Here is a 21,087-nt window from a genome sequence, read left to right on the forward strand (position 1 = left end):
AATAACGACCTATCTCGCAACAGCACTGCCCGCGAAAACCGCGCGTTGGTGACACAGACTCTAGCTCGGTTTTTAGAACTTTATAGTTAAGGATCAACATTCGTTCAAAATACTTAACGTTAGCCAGGTAAATTTTCCGGATGGCAACAGGATGGCCGATGGGTGTACCCGTCATAAACAATTCAAATAAAAAACCAAACACATTATAAAAAGTTTTATTTAATCTACTAATAACTTAATAAGCTAAAAGTCATATTCCGACACAATAACGACCAGTCTCGCGACAGCACTGCCCGCGAAAAGCGCGCGTTGGTACAAAGACATGGTGAGCTCGAGCTCGGCCACCTGCGGCCCGCCCAGCGAGCACACTAGCGACACCACGCAGATGTTACCTGATGGACGCATGCTGCAAACATTCGTGGGTTAGTACATCACTACATAGTATAAAACAAAGTCGATTTCTTTGTCCCTAAATCCCTATGTCCGTATGTATGATTAAATTTTTAAACTACAAACGCAGCGGATTTTGTTGCGGCTATTTTAAATAGGTATATATATAGAGTAATTCAAAAGGAAGGTATATAATTTATTAGGTTTGAGACAAAGCGGGCAATGTGTGGAAAGCTAGTTACACTAGCTAGTTTTACTGCCATCGTGACGAGCGGAGCGCATAATAAAGTAAAAAGTTTTATTATAAAGTTATTTCACTTAACATTTTAAAATAAAAATAATAATTTATTTGTGTAAAATAAACGTAAAAACTTACTCGAAACATGACAAGTCAGCAGGTTTGACTCCCGGTGAAGCCTGCACCTCGATCATCCGCATTTCGAAGCTCACCACAGAGTCTTGCCATGAAGGGCCGTGCATTGTGAAAAGGTCCACCTTTAAATAAATAATAAAGGTTTTATAATATATTTATAATGCTCTAATATTTTGAATAAGGTAATTAGTGTTCTGTGATATTATTTTATAAAAAACATAATAAATTTTAATGATGGTAAAATCGTTTTAGGTATTATAACTAATCTGACTTAAAATACTTAAAAATATAATCTTCAGATCTAGAAGCTTTAAAATAAAACAATAGCAACTCACACTTCCCATAGGCAGATATATATTAGACACGAAGGTGATGAAGTTATAGCTGTACGTGCTTGGCTGTTGCAGGCAGTTCCAGTCTGACACTAGGCACGACCGCTGGATGCGGCTGCATTTGCTGAAATTTACAAATACATAGGATGAGCAATTTCAAAGGAAGATGAATAATACTGTATAATCATTCTGTGGTCAATAATTCAGTTATTAGTCTATAAAAGATATATAGAATTATATTCCGCTTTTGCAAAAAAATGCATTACTGCCTCGTTCTATTTGTCGTGGCGTGCTATGTATTCTTTCTCAACAAATAAGCAACAAATGGGCTAGCAGTAGTGTTGCATACACACAAAATTCAAGTCAAATCAGTGGTTCGTGAGATTAACACGTTCCCTTTTTATAATACTAGTGTAGAAGAGATCGCTGCATACTGTTTCCCCTCGAGGCGGTATCCTGGCGGACAGCGGATGTGGTGGCAGTGGAAGCCACCTCGCGTATTCTGGCACACGGCGCCGGGCTCAGCGCCGCAACCAGCCTCGCCTGTCTCGCACTCGTCGATGTCTGAAATGAGTACATAATAAGATTTTTATATTGGAAATAGAAATGTATGCTTATTTGTTACTGTATACTGTATATTTGTATGAAATCTTTATGTGTTTTAGTAACTACATAGATGAAGTCGTTCGGTGTTGACCTGCCTGCTATAATATCGAAGCCGCTCATGGCATTTAATTTTAAGTTTTCGATTTTGTGTGTTTAAAAATATATATTTTTTTAGGAGATTTGGAAACCATCATAACCTGATGTGCAGGGCAAAATTATGAAGTTTATCTCACCAATACAGCTCCTCTCATCATCAGCGAGCCGGTACCCAGCTGGGCAGGCGCAGCGGAAGCTCCCCGCAGTATTCACGCAGCGGCCGCCGCAAAGCCGTCCGCGAGTGCGTGAGTTACCCCATTCAGAGCACTCGTCTATGTCTTCGCAAGTTCTGTGGAATTAAGTATAGGTATCATTAACATTGATTTATTGATAAAATTTAGAGTATTATAATTTTTATTTGTCTCTGGTAGTAGTCTTGTTTACAGACTACAGAGATATGTAATATTACACCTGTCTAAAGTCTGTATTACATCGGTATATTTAAGTTTTAATAAACACTTTTCTGTGACCCATGTCTATTTCTTTTGTTTATCATTTCCCCAATAATATAATACGTCTTGAAAATGTACACCATGTATGATATACTGCATAATACGTACCTATTATCACTCCTCAGCCTGTATCCTCTATTACAGAAGCACCGATACCCTCCCCACACGTTAGAGCACCCGTGTTCGCACGCTACAGGTGTCTCCGCGCACTCGTCCACGTCGACGCACACCTTGTCGTTGGAGGGCGCGTTGCGGAAACCGCTGCCGCAGGAACAGCGGTACGAGCCGGGTGTGTTGATGCACCGTGCGTTGTAAGAACATGGCTGGAGAAATAGTTCAGTGAAATAAAACTGCTATAGCACTTATTTACGCTTTATGTTACAGGTATATAATAAAGCTAACTTAGTAATCCATACTAATATTATAAATGCGAAAGTAACTCTGTCTGTCTGTCTGTCTGTTACTCAATCACGCCTTAACTACTGAATCAATTTGCATGAAATTTGGTACAGAGATATTTTGATACCCGAGAAAGGACATAGGATAGGTTTTATCCCGGAAATCCTGTGGGAACGGGTTTTTCTTTGAAAACGTGGGCGGAAAGCTAGTTATTGATAAAAGGTAAATGTTCGCAATAGATAAACTCGCAAATCTATTTAACTGATCTGAAGTAACAACATAAAAATATAAAGAGTGAATACATATCGAAATCTAGTTACCTACAGAAATAGTAGAAGTAAATAAGAAGAAATATAGTGAGGGTTTCCCAACAACCGAATCAGAATAAAAGAAGATAAAACTACACTTACATTGCCAAAGTTGCACTCGTCTATATCATCACACTGCTTGCCGTTGAGTCTGTGGCCACTTGGACATTGGCAGGAGTAGCCGCCGAAGAAGTTCTCGCACTTCTGTTGCGGGCCACACTCGGACACGTTGCGCGCACATTCATCGATATCTGTGAGTATTAAAAAAATATATTACATATATGTATAAATATTACATTTTAAAGGAATATTATCAAAACTTTAATGAAAAGCACTATCGTGAAACTCCTATGTGTAAATAAAAACAGTATATACAACAAATTATTTTACGAAGGTATAAAATAGTATTATTGTTCCTATACAAAGGTATTTTAAATAAAATTTTCAACTCAAATCATACCTAAACAGTGTTTATCCGGGGTGAGTTTGTACCCCCAGGGGCAGGTGGTCACAATGGCACCGGTGCCGGGCAGGCGTGCGCGCGAGGGGCGCAAGTAGCGCGGCCCGCGGCGCCCGTACTGCGCGCCCACCGTTATCACGTTCGAGTCCGGCCCTGGTTGGGACTCTGAAATCGTATGTAATTAATTGAACTACAACGGCTAGTATTTTTTACCGAATTTTTGCTTCTTTTGTTGTTAATAAATATCTAAATCAAAAAAATGAACTAAAACATATCGCGAAAAGATGCAGTTTAGATTCATGTTCGAAATTATTAGAAAAGATCCTAATCTTAAGATAAAACTCGTGCAAGTCGGCAAATTTTCAATTACATAACTAACTAATGTTTAGTGAAATAAATGAAAACCTCGAAATAAGTATGTAAACTGCACATAAGTATATTAATACAATGTATTGGATTTATATATTCTGAATCATAAATAATATAACATTCAGATGTTACTAAACATAAACATTATATTATACTGTATACACAAAATAATATATTATTATAGGTATTACCATAGGTAGTTTCCCCGCGACAGGCCCGGCCGCACGCGCAGCGGTAGCCGCCCTCCGTATTGATGCAGTCCTCTTTGGGCGAACAGTTAGCTCGGTTCGTGGCGCACTCATCCACATCTGGAGTTTGAATTCGTTTCATTTTAAACACAATATAAGTTTTTAATATAAGTAATTTGTAATTTTTAGAAAATGTAATATAACTACCTAATTTGTAAAAAAGTTTGAATTTCATTTTGTTAGAGCTGTTTGCCAAAAAATTATTGAACAGAAGTGAACTCATCATCAATGTTATTAACGCAAAATTAAACGAGGAATATGATGTTTTGTAAGGAATCAACTGAACAGAAAACAAATAGTAGGTGTAGGGGTAATTTTAACAGATTTTGTCGAAGCATATTCACACGTTATTTAGCTAAGAACTAATTCAATAGTAATAAAATAATTGTAATATTTTGTAACATTTCACTCAAACTTACCAACACATCTGCCCTGGGACGAGCTGAAGGTATATCCCTGATCACAAGGCTGCGGGGGAACCCACCGGGAGGGGGGGTAACCCCACTCAGGAGTTGTGGATGCTGTAATAATATCGAATTAATTTTAGTAGAAATATGTTTTTACTTTTTACTTTAATGGTCTGTGTCCAATGCAGTTCGTATAAAGGTTCACTTCATTATTTTTCTTTAGTATTTCGTACATACATAAAACGTTATTTCCTAAAACCTTTCTGGTGAAAATTTCAATTCAGGTCTGTACGTGCAGTCGAAGAAAAAGGAAAAATAAATAAATACTTATATAATAATTTACGTGTAACGGAAAACTTTACTGTCCACTATATTTTTAATAACTAAAATAAAACTTACCCGTTGTACTCTCGGTTTCATAAGTATAAACCACAGTGCTAGTGGTAGGTCTAGCAGTGGTGGTAGAAGTGGTAGTGGTAGAAGAAGTAGTGGGAGTGGTTCTCGTGGGTGTGATGGGTGCGCACCACCCGGACTCGTCCCGGGTGTAACCGGGGACACAGACGCACTCGTAACCACCCGGTCTGTTCTTGCAGTACTCTAATGTACTGCAAATGTGGCGGCCTTCGTCGCACTCGTTTATATCTGAATTTAAAAAGTAATCATTAAAAAATTTGTCTATCATCTTTGTTACTCAGTATACGGTAGTTTTGAAGTGCTGAAAGTAATGTAAAGTTTTAAAGAATCTTTACGGTCAAGGTGTACGTTGAATGTTCCAATTTTATTCGTATTGTTTTACTCATAAGAAAAGTTGAAAGTACTATAAAGTTAAACATGTGTGCTTTATTTCTTATATTGCATTTAATTTAAAAATATTATGATTCAACTTGTTTGACCTGGAATAATTAGAAAGTAGAGCTGTCTCTTCCCCCAAGAAGATCGAAATGATTACTTTGTCTAAAGATAAAAATAACAAATATAGTCTTACCAACACATTCGCCCCTTTCGTTCCTCTCAAACCCGTTTAAACAATGTACCAATTTCGGATCGAATTCAGGCTCATTTTCCTTCTCAATAACATTCGTCCATTTATCCTTAGGAATGTCTCCAGTATCAATTGCATAACTGCCATCTGGGGCTCGATCTCTTTCTATTGTATTTATATCCGTGGTAGTCACTGTAGTTTCGACTGGAGTAGTATACGTAGTAGATGTAGACGACGTCGGTCTTCTGGGATAGAACTGTGGCCTTCTATTGTATACTCTTCTGTCCGAATTAGTAGGTGCATCTGGTTTGTCATCTGGTTGCCTCGGATAACCCGGTGGTCCGGGGTAAGTACGTGGATCTGGCGTTGTTGTACTAGATGTAGTTCTCGGTCTTGGCCGTAAGTTGTGGTATCGTCGCGGTGGCTGGTAAGGTCTGGGTCGTGGTGTTGTCGTTGAAGTAGTGGTTGTACTGGTAGAGGTTGTTGGTGGAGGTGTTGTCGTTGTTGATGTGGTTGTCGACGTTGTTGTTGAAGTTGTTGAAGTAGTTGAAGTGGTTGAAGAAGTTGTTTCTGATACAGGCGCTGGTGCTGGTGCGCGTGCTGGATCAGGTGGGCTATCATCTTCACTAGATATAGAAAATAAATAAAGTCAATAAATTACTAATAGAAGTAATAAACATACAAGTTAGTTGTGTAAGTTATTTTTAATTATAGTGTAGATAACCATAATGAGAAAGTTCCTGAATCTTCAAAAATTGAAACCAAATAAAATTATAGTGACTTACCCGGATTCATAATACTCATAATAATAATCTGGCGATAGAGTGGTACTGGTAGAAGTGGTGACAGCGCGCTGAGTGCACGTGAACGAACCCAAAATGTTGAGACAATGCTGACCAGCTTGACAGTTGTCTAGTTTTAACGCACATTCGTCGATATCTGAAAGAAAAATGGTTAGTTATTAAATTATAGGTACAAGGTTTAGATACTGAATATGATATAGTTAGGTAGATAATATGAAGCAAAATAACGTTGGAATGGTGCTTTAATTGAAAAATGGAAACGTAGTAAATTCTCATAAATAATCAACTTATTACAAACCGACACACGAGCTTGACGAAGAATCCAATTCGAAGCCATTCTTGCACCGACACTCATGTCCACCAAAAGTGTTGATACAATTCTGGAATTGGTCGCACAAATGAGTGCCTTCACGACACTCGTCTATGTCTGAAAGAGAAAAATAATACCCATGATGTTGAATTTACATGGATTTGAGATTCTTTTTCATTATGAAATCGGATAGAGGAAAATTTAAGCTAATATAAGTCATACTGACTGACAAAATTAAAATTTATCCTGTTATAATGTAATAAACATTCTTTATTCTTTCAGGGGATTATAACTTCTGCCGTTTTTGTTTCTTCTTATTAAATTATATCTATATACCTTCACAAGTCGTCCCACCAGGACGCAATCTGGTTCCTTCTTGACACTTCTTTGATGGTGCTAATCTGAAAAAAACGTTTAAAGCATAACTTAGCATACATTCTTTTCCATTTTCATGGGATATAGATAATAAATTAAGTACATAATCGCTGAATAATTCGATATATCGTTTCCAGTAGCAATAATTAATGTTCTAATATTGCAAAGATATTAAAAAAATACATGCAAACATCGTACGAATACTTGTAACAAAGCACTTAGACTTGAAGCTAGAAATTTAGGTACTTATTCATCTCTTGTACATCTCTTACTTAGGTAAAGTGCTGATCTTGGATTTGCAGTTGTAAGCGCCGGGCAGGTTGACGCAGACCTCAGTGCGTTTACATACTTCCAGACTTTCTACGCACTCATCGATATCTACAAAAAAAGCGTAATATAAAAGGGACTTGAAAATTCAAACAAAAGCTCTTATTCAACAATTATACTGCTTTGTCTCAAAGTCCAATGATAAGAAAATACAACAACATTAGAAAATTTCATCATTTTCATCAACATACCTTCACAAATCCCAGTAGCAGAGTTAACTTTGAACCCTGGAGAACACCGCTTGGACACGTGGTCCTGGCAGAAGTAGCCGCCATGTGTGTTTATACAATGCTGGGACAGACGCTGGCAATCGTCCACTCTTTCCTCACATTCATCGATATCTATAAAAAAATCAAGTTATTTTGAACTTTAATAAGGAGGACTAGGGAGATAATTAGTATTTTATTCATTGAGTACTTTAACACGTACCTAAGGAACGCGAAGAACTAGAACAAAAGGCAATTTTTGACAAGCCAAGGATAAGTGTAAATCGATCATTTAAATAAAATTGCACGTTATTGAAAAAATAAACTTCTTTTAACACTAGACATATAGTTAGTAGTCATTTTTATTAAGTTTAAATACTTAATTTGCTTCTGATAAAATGTAATTAATTAGTAAATTGTAAAATGAGCATAAAAAGGGCTTTTGAATTTTCCAAATTTTGCATACCCAAACATTCATCATCCTCCCCAGCTCTGAAGCCAGGAGGACATATATCGTTCTTAACTTCTGGTACATCATCAGGTTTAGCAGTGGTGGCACTTGGAGCATCTTCAGAAAACGGCTTCCCAGGTTTTCCAGCACATTTGTACCCTCCTATCGTGTTCTCGCAAAGGTACTTTGGACACGGAGGCCGGGGTAACTGGCATTCGTTGATATCTATGAAGTTTAAAATTTATTTATTGCAGGATAGAGTATTTTTTGGTGTGTAGTAGTAAAATTATTGCTACAAAATGTTTTTTAAGCTATTGCATAGCTTCTATCGCGGGCCTTGAGCAAGGGGACCGTATTTCAGTATTTCACTGTTATAATATCAGAAATACAGTAGGCGGCTGCTCTACTTTCTATAACAGGATCTCACCATCACAAACTTGGTTGATGACGTTCTTCTTAAACCCTGGCGGGCAACCAGAGCCAGCTTCCCTCTTCTTGATGGGAACACATTTGTAGGAGCCATTCGTGTTGTGGCACACTGTGTCCTCCGCAGTGCACAAATCATCGGTTGATTCGGCACATTCGTTTATATCTGGGAAAGAAATTAATTTCGTTACATGATATACTAATACTTATTTTCGTTTCCGTTTACTTTCCATTTTTTGTCTGTGGATAATAGAACAAGAACTGGAGTATAATTATATTTTTATCTAGACACGTATTAGTAAGTTAAGAAAAATTGTTTACAATAGTAACGATTTGTCTTCAAGATATCACATAAAAGACGATGTGGGGTACCTACTTAAACACAAAACAAATTGAGGCACACGCTGAAAGCAAAAGCTGTAATTGATTACATACGCAATAAGCAAAAAGAACAAGCAAGCAAACAAAAATGGTGACCAACCCAAAAAATCCAGACCACACCTCACAATGGACAGACACAATAAACTATCTCAAGTGGTACCTTTACACGATCTCTTATCAGGCTGAAGCCTGTACCCTTCGTTGCATTGACATTGTACCTTCCCATCTTGCTCGCTACAAACATGCTCACAAGTGTTCTCCTTACATTTCTCTTTTTCTTCCGCCTTCGCTGTTGTCGTTTCTTTCTTCTCTGTCGTTGTCTCTTCTTCTTTTCTTGAGTCCTGAAATGTATGGGTTTTGAAAATATGACGAGAAGTATCTATAGTTTATACGAACACAATGTTTAGAGTAGTGTCGTTTTGAAGAGACACATTTAAAAAATATTTTGCAGGATATCGTTTCAACTATAATTGAAATCCGTTATGTACCTATCATACAATTAAAATCTTATATAAGTGGATTTGGAGATCTTATATAAGTGGATTTTTCTCTGAACTCTACATTATGAAAAATGAGAGGAGAAGCCGAGTAACAACTAGTATGTAAAAAAATTAACTATAAGTACCATGCAGCATTGGTAAAAAGCATGCCTCCTTAGTGCAGATGAAGACGAGTAAAACTCTTCTGTAGGCTCTCCGCACCCCGCCTCTCCTTCCAAGCCGCCGGTTAGACGACCAAATGTACATTCGTTGCAGCAAGTCTGTTCAGTATTATTAAGTATCAATTAAAACAACTATCGACAATGAAAAATATTGGAGCTTCTAAACATGGGAGATTAAATTTTAAGCAAATAAACTGAAAAACCTACCTTCCCAATATCACTTTTTGGACTGTTACATTGCTTTGAATCGGCTAGTTTTATGCCGGCTTCACATTCTTCTTTATCCCTGTAATAACAATCAATTTAAAAGATGCATTATAAATATCATTAACTTACGCCTTAACTGTTAATTTACTATTATTTATCTTGAAACAGCTAAAATACTAACTTGAATTGTTCCTCACAACAACTGCTCATTGCAGACACACACGCGTTCCTCGCTTCATCCTCTATATCTTCCGGAAGATCAGCCTTTGAACATGACGCTACTGAAGATTGTGTCATGGCATATGCCTGCCCGTGGGTGCAACATGATTCTTGCACATCTGCTACTTCATCCGAAGAAAGACCTGGAACATGAATATAGCAAGATTTAGATAATAAGGAAGTATCCTTTCATAATATATATACTTATATACTTATTAGGAAATACACAGTCAGTGGTGCAGTTTTGTCTCTACATTTTAATGAAGGTCTTAAAGTCCCTAGTCGTACGAGATTTAGATGACAGAATTATATCCTTAATCCTATTGTACCTATATCAATTTAGTATTTATCTATGTAAGAGAGAATGAGTTTCATAGATTCATCGTCCTGCAAGAAAATTTATTTGTAACATTTTCATTGCTGCTCCACTCCTATATACGTAGCGTGATGGTATATTATAGCCCTCCTCGTTCAAAATTCAGGCAACAAACTGTTTTGCACTATAATATTACTCTATAGATTTATTTTAACATACACAAACGGAATTGGCACCAATGCCACAGCCCACATTGCCTTAAACACCTCTACTATAATTCCTAGGATTCAGTAAATTGATGCGTTACGATGCGGATGATGCATTTTAAATTGTAGGTACCGACGATAAGTCCATAACCTACTCCAATATAGTACTTCTACATATATTTCTTTGGACGTAGGTTTATGAAATACATAAGTTTTCAGTGATATCTATAAATTGATAACATTACGTTTAATTAGAAAAGGACCTAAAACGAGGTATGTCTTCGCCAATATCTTATGCATTGAGCTCAGAGCTACCCTGCATTCAAGTCACTAGATTATATTATTTATGTATGTTGTATAACAGAAAGTATTCTAATATTTAATAACAGAAGCTACAATGACCCTTGTTTACATGATCTCTATAATATAAAAATGAATCGCAAAATGTGTTGGTAAGCGCATAACTCGAGAACGGCTGAACCGATGTCGTTAATGCATGGTTCTTATGGAGAGAAAAAGTAAACATGTACCACGGGCGAAGCCGGGGCGGACCGCTAGTGTTTTATAAATATTATACATATTGACAAAATACAAAAATGTAGAGATACCTTGGAAAAACTGAATACTGACCATTAAGGGCAATAAAATAAAATTTCATCATTCTAGGTCATTCTTTCAATTCAGTCCATCCATGAAAATCACTTCCATAAAACTTATATAGGTTAAGTGCTAGAAGCAGCATTAAGAAAGTAGGTATCAATGAAAATGCTAACCTAAATATTTTTATTTTTTGCAAATTCACCTCGGTACCTAGTATAGCTTTGCATGTTGATGAAAGAAGAGCAAAATATTGTAGATAGGGAGGCGAAGAGGGGAATTTTCTGCAATACTCGAGCGTGGCAGTTTAAGATATGAGAGATACCTTAGACCTAATAGAACAACCTTGTTAACTATTTAGCTCTATATGTAGTGACGCGCGCCCAGGATAGACGATCAGATTAGTAAAAAAAAATCGATAGTCTGAAATACTCGAGCGCGTCAGATTAAGATATTGGGGGTTGATTTTAGTGTTTTAAGGCTAATTTTAACTAATCTGACCATAAGTCCTTGACGTCGCCGAGTTATAGGGTCGCGAACTTGTAAAAAAAAAAACGTTAATCCGGCATTCTCGAGCGCGATTTTTTTTATTTCTATTTTGAAGAATATAATCTAAAAATTACTAAAAATACAAAATCTGCCGGTTTCCGCATGACCGAAAGTCTGGAGGAGCCATTTCGTCTTCCGAAAAACGCGTTGTAGCATATAAGTCGCGAACTTTACTTTTTCCAAAAAAAATAGTTTAAATAAACAAAAAAGATAATTTTATTTTACAAAAAGGTCTCTTCTAATTTCTGTCCAAAGTTAAAACTTTTTTTACTTGAAGCATCAAGAAACTCAAACTCCCGGTTTTTTGAGTATATCTCGAAAACTGAGGGTGTTAAGAAAAATTGATATGAAATAACGATGATTAAAAAAAAGAAACCCACAAACCTTTTTCGGTCAGATTAAGAGAACCCACCAACATTTTTGTCAGATTAAGAAAATATGCTTTCAGGATACCGAGATAAACCTCCACTATGAAAATCTGACGCGCTCGAGTATTTCAAAAGGACTTTTTTTTTCTGCATTTTCAAAAATTCATCGTAACTTATCGTCATGCCGTAATCGTCAGTTTTTTTAAGGGGAGCTTTTTTGGGGCCTACTTAACACCCCTTCCGAAAATCTGACGCGCTCGAGTAAATTTTTTTTTTTGTGCATTTTTGACTAATTTATATGCCTAGCTAGCCCCACCACGCAAACCGGCAGATTAGTATACCGTTGTTATCAGAGGCACTTGGGGCATACGTAGTATGAATATCTGACGCGCTCGAGAATGCCCAAGTAACTGTTTTTTTTTACATTTTTGAAAATCCGTACACGCCAAACCCACCGCTAAAATAGTTTTTAGCATAGAAGCTTTTCTTTTCGAAATTATTTTATCTTTCGATTTTGATAAGTCTCGACGACGCCGTTGAATTACGCCATTTAGCTACCTCGCCTCCTAGATAGGGAGGCGAGGCGTGACGATAAGTTACGATAAATTTTTGAAAATGCAGAAAAAAAAAGTCCTTTTGAAATACTCGAGCGCGTCAGATTTTCATAGGGGAGGTTTATCTCGGTCTCCTGAAAGCATATTTTCTTAATCTGACAAAAATGTTGGTGGGTTCTCTTAATCTGACCGAAAAAGGTTTGAGAGTTTCTTTTTTTTAATCATCGTTATTTCATATCAATTTTTCTTAACACCCACAGTTTTCGAGATATACTCAAAAAACCGGGAGTTTGAGTTTTTATGGTGCTTCAAGTCAAAAAGTTTTAACTTTGGACAAAAATGTAAAGAGACCTTTTTTGTGTAAAATAAAATTACCTTTTTTGTTTATTCAAACTTTTTTTTTGTAAAATGTATCGTTCGCGACTTATATACTGCAACGCGTTTTTCGGAAGACGAAATGGCTCCTCCAGACTTCCGGTCACGCGGAAACCGGCAGATTTTGTATTTTTTGTAAGTTTTAGATTATATTCTTCAAAATAAAAATAAAAACAATCGCGCTCGAGAATGCCGGATTAACGTTTTTTTTTTACAAGTTCGCGACCCTATAACTTGGCGGCGTCAAGGACTTATCGTCAGATTAGTTAAATTTAGTCTTAAAACACTAAAATCAACCCCCAATATCTTAATCTGACGCGCTCGAGTATTTCAGACTATCGATTTTTTTTTACTAATCTGATCGTCTATCCTGGGCGCGCGTCACTACTTAAAGAGCTAAATAGTTAACAAGGTTGTTCTATTAGGTCTAAGGTATCTCTCATATCTTAAACTGCCACGCTCGAGTATTGCAGAAAATTCCCCTCTTCGCCTCCCTATCTATCCCTATCTATTGAAAACGAAGGTCTTAAAAAATGTAAAATGATTTGATAAGTTTATACTTATATTTTACCAGCCGCGCCCCGCGGTTTACCCGCGTGGCTCGGTTCCTGTTGGTGTTATATAGCCTATAGCCTTCCTAGGTAAATGAGTTATCTAACACCGAAATAATTTTTCAAATCGGACCAGTAGGTAGTTCCTGAGATTAGCGCGTTCAAACTAACAAACAAACAAACATACAAACAAACAAACTTTTCAGTTTTATAATATTAGTATACCTAATCCTTCTAATACTGTTTTACTAATTTGTTTTATTTATCCCCGTAGATAAATGTATAATTCCAAGAGCTGTCAATAAAATCATGAAATCATGTGTGAAATCATCAAGTGGTTGGATAATAATGAACTTCTAAACAACATAGATTTCCGTCTGTTTACAATATACATTTGCTACTTGAGATAATCCCGCTGACCCGAGATGCAGTCACCGTCCAGATACGCAATTCAGATAAACAAGAAGTACCTAAGTATCATATCTATACTAATATTATAAAGCTGAAGAGTTTGTTTGTTTGAACGCGCTAATCTCGGGAACTACTGGTCCGATTTGAAAAATTCTTTCGGTGTTATATAGCCCATTTATCGAGGAAGGTTATAGGATATAATATATCATCACGCTACGACTAACAGGAGTGGAGCCACGGGGGTGAAACCGCGCGGAGCAGGTAGTTTATAATATGTAGATACTTATCGGTAATGGGAGAGTATATTTTCCTGCCTACATTTTTACTAAAAGTGTTCTTCCAGGAACTTTTGTAGAGACAAAGATTTTTCTGTCTCTACACAAATATGTATTGTTTCATTTCCTTCTAATATTAATGTAAATCAATCTAAAATCGGTATAATTACAAAGCGTGTGGTCTACTTTTGGGATTCCCTACATAAATATGAATGACGACACCTCACACTATTTAAATTTTTATTGGAAACATTCTCGGTATCCAAATTTAATTTTCATTTGTCGTTATCATGTTTCGGAGTTATTTGTAACGATTTCAAGAACCTAGTCCCTTACGCTAGTTTCTTAGTATGTCATTATCTTTAGCTGATCACAATAGAATGTGGATTAGACACGCGATACCAGATAATCGCCTGTATGGGTTCTCAATACGTGGACCTAATTAACCGATAAATTTTATATTTTAAACGTCTTTTACGGGAATCTAATTTCTTAGAAATAACATAAGTAATTGAATTAGGAAATCTACCTAACTCTGTTATCTGAATCTCTGGATTAATCAATAAATCTCTTGCACTTGAATCATTGTTGTTTCCTTCCACTTCACGAGCAAGTAGGATATTTACCAGCTGTAATAGGTTTCGCATATCAAGACTATAAATTCATAAATCTATTCCGAGCTTTGCACAAACTTATACTATCACTACATACCTACTTAGTCTAAAAAGCTTTCTCTGTCCCTATGTCCCTTTGTATGCTTAAATCTTTAAAACTACGCAATGGATTTTGATGCGGTTTTTTTAATAGATAGATTGATTCAAGAGGAAGGTTTTAGTATATAATATTATTAGGTTTTAGACAAAGCGGGCGAAGCCGCGGGCGGTAAGCTAGTTGTAATATATCTCCAAGAAATAATCAAATAATCAAGAAATAATCAAATAATCAAATAATCTCCAAGAAAACACTCGTAGTGTTTTCTTGGAGACTCGCATTATTTTGATCATAAGTAATTTAAGTAACTACATATTTTCGAATTTTCCATGATATTATCATGACGCATAATTACGTGCATCTGTTTAAACATTGGATTATTAAAATTCTCAGCAGGAAGGTTCGTCGGCGATGATGCAGATGAATAAACATTAAACAGACCTATGACAATACAACAGCCTTGGATAATCTTACTAATATTATAGAGGTAAATGCGAAAGTTTGTGATGGATGTTTGTTATTCTTATTTCTTTCACCTTAACGCAAATGCTACTGAACCGATTACTGTGGGTTATATAACAAAGGCAGCTGAACACCCAGAATAAGACATAGGCTACTTCTTAGATCTTATCTCAAAAATCCCCCAGGAACGGGACTATCAGACCTACCCAATAGGCCCACTAATTTTCATGAGAATTGGTACAGCCGTTTCGGAGAAGTAACTAGTTATGGTAGTTAGTTAACTGAACGAGAATTTTATACATAGAGAAGAGATGGGTAGTAAAAATTTACATAATAACCAGTAGGTAGTAAAATTATCTAATCTAAATATATAATAAGAAAATAAATATTCTAAACGGCTCAAACAACCACTAAATTCAATACAACTACAAAAGTTTACTGTTATCTGTTCAATACATCTTGTTTTTCTCACTGTTTTCCTTCACCCAGTAAAGCAATGTTGATAGGGATAGTGATTAGTTAATATGCAGATAAATTGATAGATAATTTCGTTTTTGCACGCTTCTCTCTTGAACCCTCGACCTTATAGTCAGAGGCCCTAGTCTATTCTACTTGCTTAGATATCATTGGATTATTATTTTGGAAAAACTTCAGAAATATATAAACATATATATCACTTTTTGACTTTTTCAGTAGGATCCTACTAAAAAATCTAAACTGTATGATCGATTCGTTTCGTTTTTCGACACAAGTAGTTAGTTATGTAGAAAGCTTTTAAATTAAAAGTAAAAACATGATATGCGATAATTTACTTAACAAATTATATTATATTACTGAACCAAAGTAATACAAAACCCTCCCAAATAATATAATAAATAATAATAGATAAATAATTATGAATTTTTATTGCTTGGCTTGACTTCCTTTTCCAATAAAATACGTTATTTCAAAATATTAACTTTTCAAATTGTACTGACGCTACTACGCTATTTTAACTTGACTTACCAAAAACATTCCTATCCAAAACCGCACACAGCACTGTACACACAATAGAAAATCTCATTTTCATGAATAAATAACTTAACACTAAACTAAGTTTGTTACGAATTTACACACGACATGACCGCGGCTTGCTGACAAGTGTTATGGGTCAAATGATAACGTTCCGCGACGTACTATGTAGAGCGTGGTCTATTTATAACAGACGTCTTATTTTATCTATCATTTATGTATTGATTTTTAATGAGCTTCCTGCAGCCAAACATGCACAATACAGTTTACCACAGAGTGCACTATCAAATTAGTAAATACGCGGGAGGCTTGTTTCCAGTAGTAGAGGATTGTAATGAGAGGAAATATGTTCTTCGAGCATTGATCTTCATCGATGCAGGATGCTTCACAGTACAGTATCCGGTATCGTGTAGGTATACATATTTACAAAGATAAAACAGTAGTCTGTCTGTCTGCTTAAAACAACCGATTTAGATACGGTTTTTTAGAGCTTACTAGCTTGCCGCCCGCGGCTTCGCCCGCTTTGTCTAAAACATAATAAATTATATACTAAAACCTTCCTCTTGAATCACTCTATCTATTAAAAAAAAACCGCATCAAAATCCGTTGCGTAGTTTTAAAGATTTAAGCATACAAAGAGACATAGAGACATAGGGACAGAGAAAGCGACTTTGTTTTATACTATGTAGTGATTACTTATTAGTCCGAAATAGAATTTAGTTTGGGATTAAATAGTGATATACTTAATATTGTCTCAAAATATTTCTTGTGTATTAATTCTTAAACAATCGTCACTGATAAATGATAATGATAATATATATATCCTTAGCTTATATCTATTATAATAATTGCATATACCTTCCAGGATCATGTGTAAAAATGTATGACATAATGAGAAAAGTAATTTTGAAAGAGCATTTTTTTTCTTATTTTCGGCTGTAGTGCTGAACAAAATTGGATGAATTTACTTGCTCTACCATAAACCCTAGTAAATTTTACCCTTTTATTCACTGGTAGGTTTATTTTGTAGTATTATTATATATCTAATGTTAGCATGAAGCGTTAATTTTCCCATCATTGTGTAGAGACTCGGAAAAATGAAGCGCAATATACGGAATTCAATTTACATATTACGACGTTAGGTAAAGTAAAATGTGTTGCTTCCGATACGACACTTGTGTTTATATCGGAATAGACGCATTTTCGTACATGGGCTAGAATAGCAATACTTCAATAAAAAAACATGAATTGAATAAATAAATGCAAGGAATATAGTACCTACACACACATTTATTTTTTGCGTTTCATAACGTCCGCAGGTTTCTTGTGAAAAATCAGTTTAGTTAATACATAAAACAGTAGGTATAATCAGTCAAATTTTTATGATTTGAATCTGAAACTTAAATTTTTTAATTTAAATTATTTTTGTAAGTACGCTGCTTGTATTAGATCTTCTTCAAAGATATTGTTTTCTGTGAAATGCAACGTGGTGACGAATACATTCAACAAGGTCATTTTAAGTAGGCATTTAGGGCATGATACAATTTTGTCAATGTATAGGTACCTAATAACTATTTTTCCTGGCAGACAATTCGCTTCTCTGGAATTACTTATTCGTCAATAGTAAGCTTGACTGTAATAAGTCCCTCGTGAATAAAAGAAAAGTGCCTAGTTGAAGAGGATAGGTAGGTACAGTAGATACCTAGGTCCTTAGCCTTGATGGAAAATTATTATGACATTTACAGGTAGGATTTATTGTAATGTTCAATTCATGTAAATTACGACATATAGGTAAATATATACATTCATGACACAAAAATAGGATTTATCGAGGAAAAAAATATGTAGGTAGGTAGTTAATATATACCTACCTATAGTTACTTATATTATAAAGCTGAATTTTTTTTTTGTTTGAACGCGCTAATCTGAGGAACTAACTACTGGTCCGTTTTGAAAAATTATTTCGGTGTTAGATAGTCCATTTATCGAGGAAGGCTATAATAGGTACCTAGTCTCTATTCTCTAATAAAACGTTGGGATTTGGACCGAAACTTTACGATGGCGGGTGACATTTCATGAACACTAACATTTATAAAAATCATGCTCGTTCTACGCTATTGTCTTTTATTTCCCTTTATAATATAAATTGGACAAATATAATATAATATGTACAGTACATTGAACAACTACTTTATCGATAATTCTTGACCTGTGGGCTACGTGTTATCCTACGATTCAAATAGATAACTAGAGCAAACATACCTAAGTACATTCATAAATTAGAAAATTAATAAGACTTAGATACTTCCGAAAAGACAGCTGTATCCTTCTGTATCATATTCTTATTCTACAAACTGTACAGTAGATAGGTACCTAGGTAATTACTTAATGGTTCCACGAATAATTTAGGTGGTATATCATCAGTCTTCACATTTTAAAATGTCTTCCCATTCATAATAAAAATGGGCTAAGCGCGAGTTGGATCTGCGTATTTTTTTGTGTATGTTGTAACTTATAAGTTTTTCGCAATTTTTCCTGTATCTGTACTAACTATAAATGTTGCTGTATACAGTATAAACTTAGTTAACCTAATTCAAAATTCTGACTTCAAGGGAAGTACCCTGTAGAAAATTAGCAAGCGACGGTAAACCGCAGTAAACGGTATTTGATATGAATTGATACCTCCCTGCGTTTCCGAGATAAAGGGTCTTAAACGGACAAAAATACTATGTTTCCTTTTGTGGTTCGGTGACCTAACAATGGGTACAATACGATTGTACCCATTGTTACTCTAGATCGCTTTGAATCTCTGCATTCTATTCGTATTTGGTCTCCGCAAATACTCGAAAGTTTCCAAATTCCACATAAAAAAAATATAAGGGGCTTCTATGTGTTGCAAGTGACAGTCTTAATATAATGCATATTATGATGTATTTGCTTCTTTAAAAAAAAATCATATAAGTATCGGATATATTTTACTTCCATGGGTAGGTATAACATAAAAACGAAAGAAACTTGACATATTTTAGACTGCAGAACAAAATAAAAAGAATTAAAATAAAGCCACTCCAAAAGTATCAATAAGGTTAAACATAAGTAGGTTTATAAATAGTTACGTACTTAAAAAAAATAACATTTAGGATAAATTTTTTAATTAGGTACATACATATTTTGTCACATTAATACTGAATGAATACATTGCAAATTTTTTATAATAAAATTCTTAATATAGTTATTAACATCTTTAAAGCTGCTGTAAATAAAGCTTATCAATGTTGTGATATAAGGACAACATGAGGTTCTAATTCATTGCCAAGTTTTTTTAATGTAACATAAAATTCATTACCGAGATGTAAAAGTTTATGTAATTGATTAAGCCAAATTTGATTTTCAATGGTACAACAACGCATGCTTATCGGAGGATATAGAAGTCTCTCCGAGATTTGTTTTAATTTCAAAATTGACAATTCCATTGATTTTCCTAAATCTACAAAGTCAATCAGTGCTTTTGATTCTGGAATGGTAACTTTCTTAATTAATCCTCTTTCATAATTCACATGGTCCAGTGTGACCAGAACCGGCATATTTTCTGTTAACTCTTCACTTATTAAAGCTTTCGAAAGTTTAGCATTTCTTGATATTTCTTCTTTATGTTTTAAATATTTTGCATAATCACACTTTTCGGCAACAAAAAATTCTTGTAAAGTTTTCCCAAATTGAACTCTTACATGAAGTTTATCATCAATCTTCAGATTCTTTTGGGAATAATATATTTTCTTTGGTGTAGGATGCCCAAGTCTGCTAACAGCTGCAGCTGGTTTGACATATCCAAATGTGGAGAAGCCAGTTATTGCAAGCATTGTTGCTATGTCATCAGGGTATGTATTAATCAGTTCTACAGTCAGCTTGTTGTTATTTTTTCCTTTGATAATTATCTTTGCTCGTTCCCTGCCCACACATGACTTCATGGCTTCAATAGTTTTGTTCGTCCATGCACTGTCTTTTACAGGTTGACAGTGTTCCAACTCACAGCACATAGATAATGGTGGTACTTGCAAGCAAATATTACTGCTTGTCCATATATTTTTCGATTTTACTTTACTGTCAATAAAACCATAGTCTACTGCAAATATGTCGTACAAACAAGTATCTTCTTGTTCAACGATACCAATTATTTTACCCCTTATATACTGTTCACATTGCCTTTTAGTATTTTTGTACACAACTACGTCTCCCTGATATATATTATCAGGCTTCTTTAGTGCGCCGCGGCCGGCTAGATTAGTACAAATCTTCTCAGTTAAAAATTCACTTAAATACGTCAATCGTACGTAAAAGTTATGCGGATCATTTATATGGGTTACATGAACCCAATGCATTGATCCTAAAGAAAAATTTGTAGGAGATAATTGACGAAAAACACCACTTACTACTTCATCCATAGTTTACTACGAAAATTAAACAAAAACTATCTTATTTTTAAAGTGATGAATGAAAAATATATTTATTTAATTAAACTCAATTGTTCATAGATCTCGAATTGTCATTTCTTCATAAATAAGGAAGACTAAAATAAAAACAACAAACATGTAAATATTTGGTAAAATTGACAATTTGAGTGATTTGACATTATATTTGTCTGAAATGTCATCGAAATTAACATAATTTATTTGCAATTCAAATACTTGTCTATTGGCCACTTCAAGTCCAAAGGTCATAAAATGTTAATCGAAAATTTTCAAATTTTCTCATTTTAATCACTTACCTATATAAAATACATAGGTAATCATCGAATACTCTAATATGAAGAAAAAAAGGGATATAATCCTAGGTACTCTTTAGTAACTCTAATACTTGATCACCCGTTCAAATTCGTCGAGAATTTCTTTGAACAAAAAAAAGGGATAGGTATT

At 35.0% G+C, this 21,087-nt stretch overlaps 2 protein-coding genes across 3 annotated transcripts; both read right to left on the bottom strand.

Moving 5' to 3' along the window:
* Positions 1 to 200: 200 nt before the first annotated feature.
* Positions 201 to 16,340, bottom strand: LOC123703486 (fibulin-1-like). 2 transcript variants are annotated; one of them, XM_045651501.1, is made up of 24 exons: positions 16,169 to 16,340; positions 9,751 to 9,931; positions 9,570 to 9,648; positions 9,327 to 9,461; positions 8,967 to 9,042; positions 8,322 to 8,486; positions 7,910 to 8,119; positions 7,429 to 7,578; positions 7,183 to 7,288; positions 6,872 to 6,936; positions 6,524 to 6,652; positions 6,208 to 6,361; positions 5,426 to 6,048; positions 4,840 to 5,082; positions 4,453 to 4,554; positions 3,977 to 4,093; positions 3,417 to 3,581; positions 3,059 to 3,207; positions 2,358 to 2,572; positions 1,935 to 2,086; positions 1,530 to 1,659; positions 1,099 to 1,219; positions 767 to 885; positions 201 to 406 (listed from the first exon to the last, which is right to left on the bottom strand). In XM_045651501.1, exons 1-24 carry the CDS (start codon positions 16,230 to 16,232, stop codon positions 244 to 246), a joined length of 3,813 nt encoding a protein of 1,270 aa, XP_045507457.1. In that variant the 5' UTR covers positions 16,233 to 16,340; the 3' UTR covers positions 201 to 243. The 2 variants fall into 2 exon arrangements, with proteins under 2 accessions (XP_045507457.1, XP_045507456.1); XM_045651500.1 differs by having other exon boundaries at positions 8,862 to 9,042.
* A 2,969-nt stretch (positions 16,341 to 19,309) lies between these two features.
* On the bottom strand, positions 19,310 to 20,775 carry LOC123703564. Its single transcript, XM_045651636.1, has one exon. It carries the CDS (start codon positions 20,614 to 20,616, stop codon positions 19,444 to 19,446), a length of 1,173 nt encoding a protein of 390 aa, XP_045507592.1. The 5' UTR covers positions 20,617 to 20,775; the 3' UTR covers positions 19,310 to 19,443.
* Between the last annotated feature and the right edge of the window lie 312 nt (positions 20,776 to 21,087).

This window comes from Colias croceus, chromosome 26, assembly GCF_905220415.1.
Source record: "Colias croceus chromosome 26, ilColCroc2.1".
NCBI lineage: Eukaryota > Metazoa > Arthropoda > Insecta > Lepidoptera > Pieridae > Colias > Colias croceus.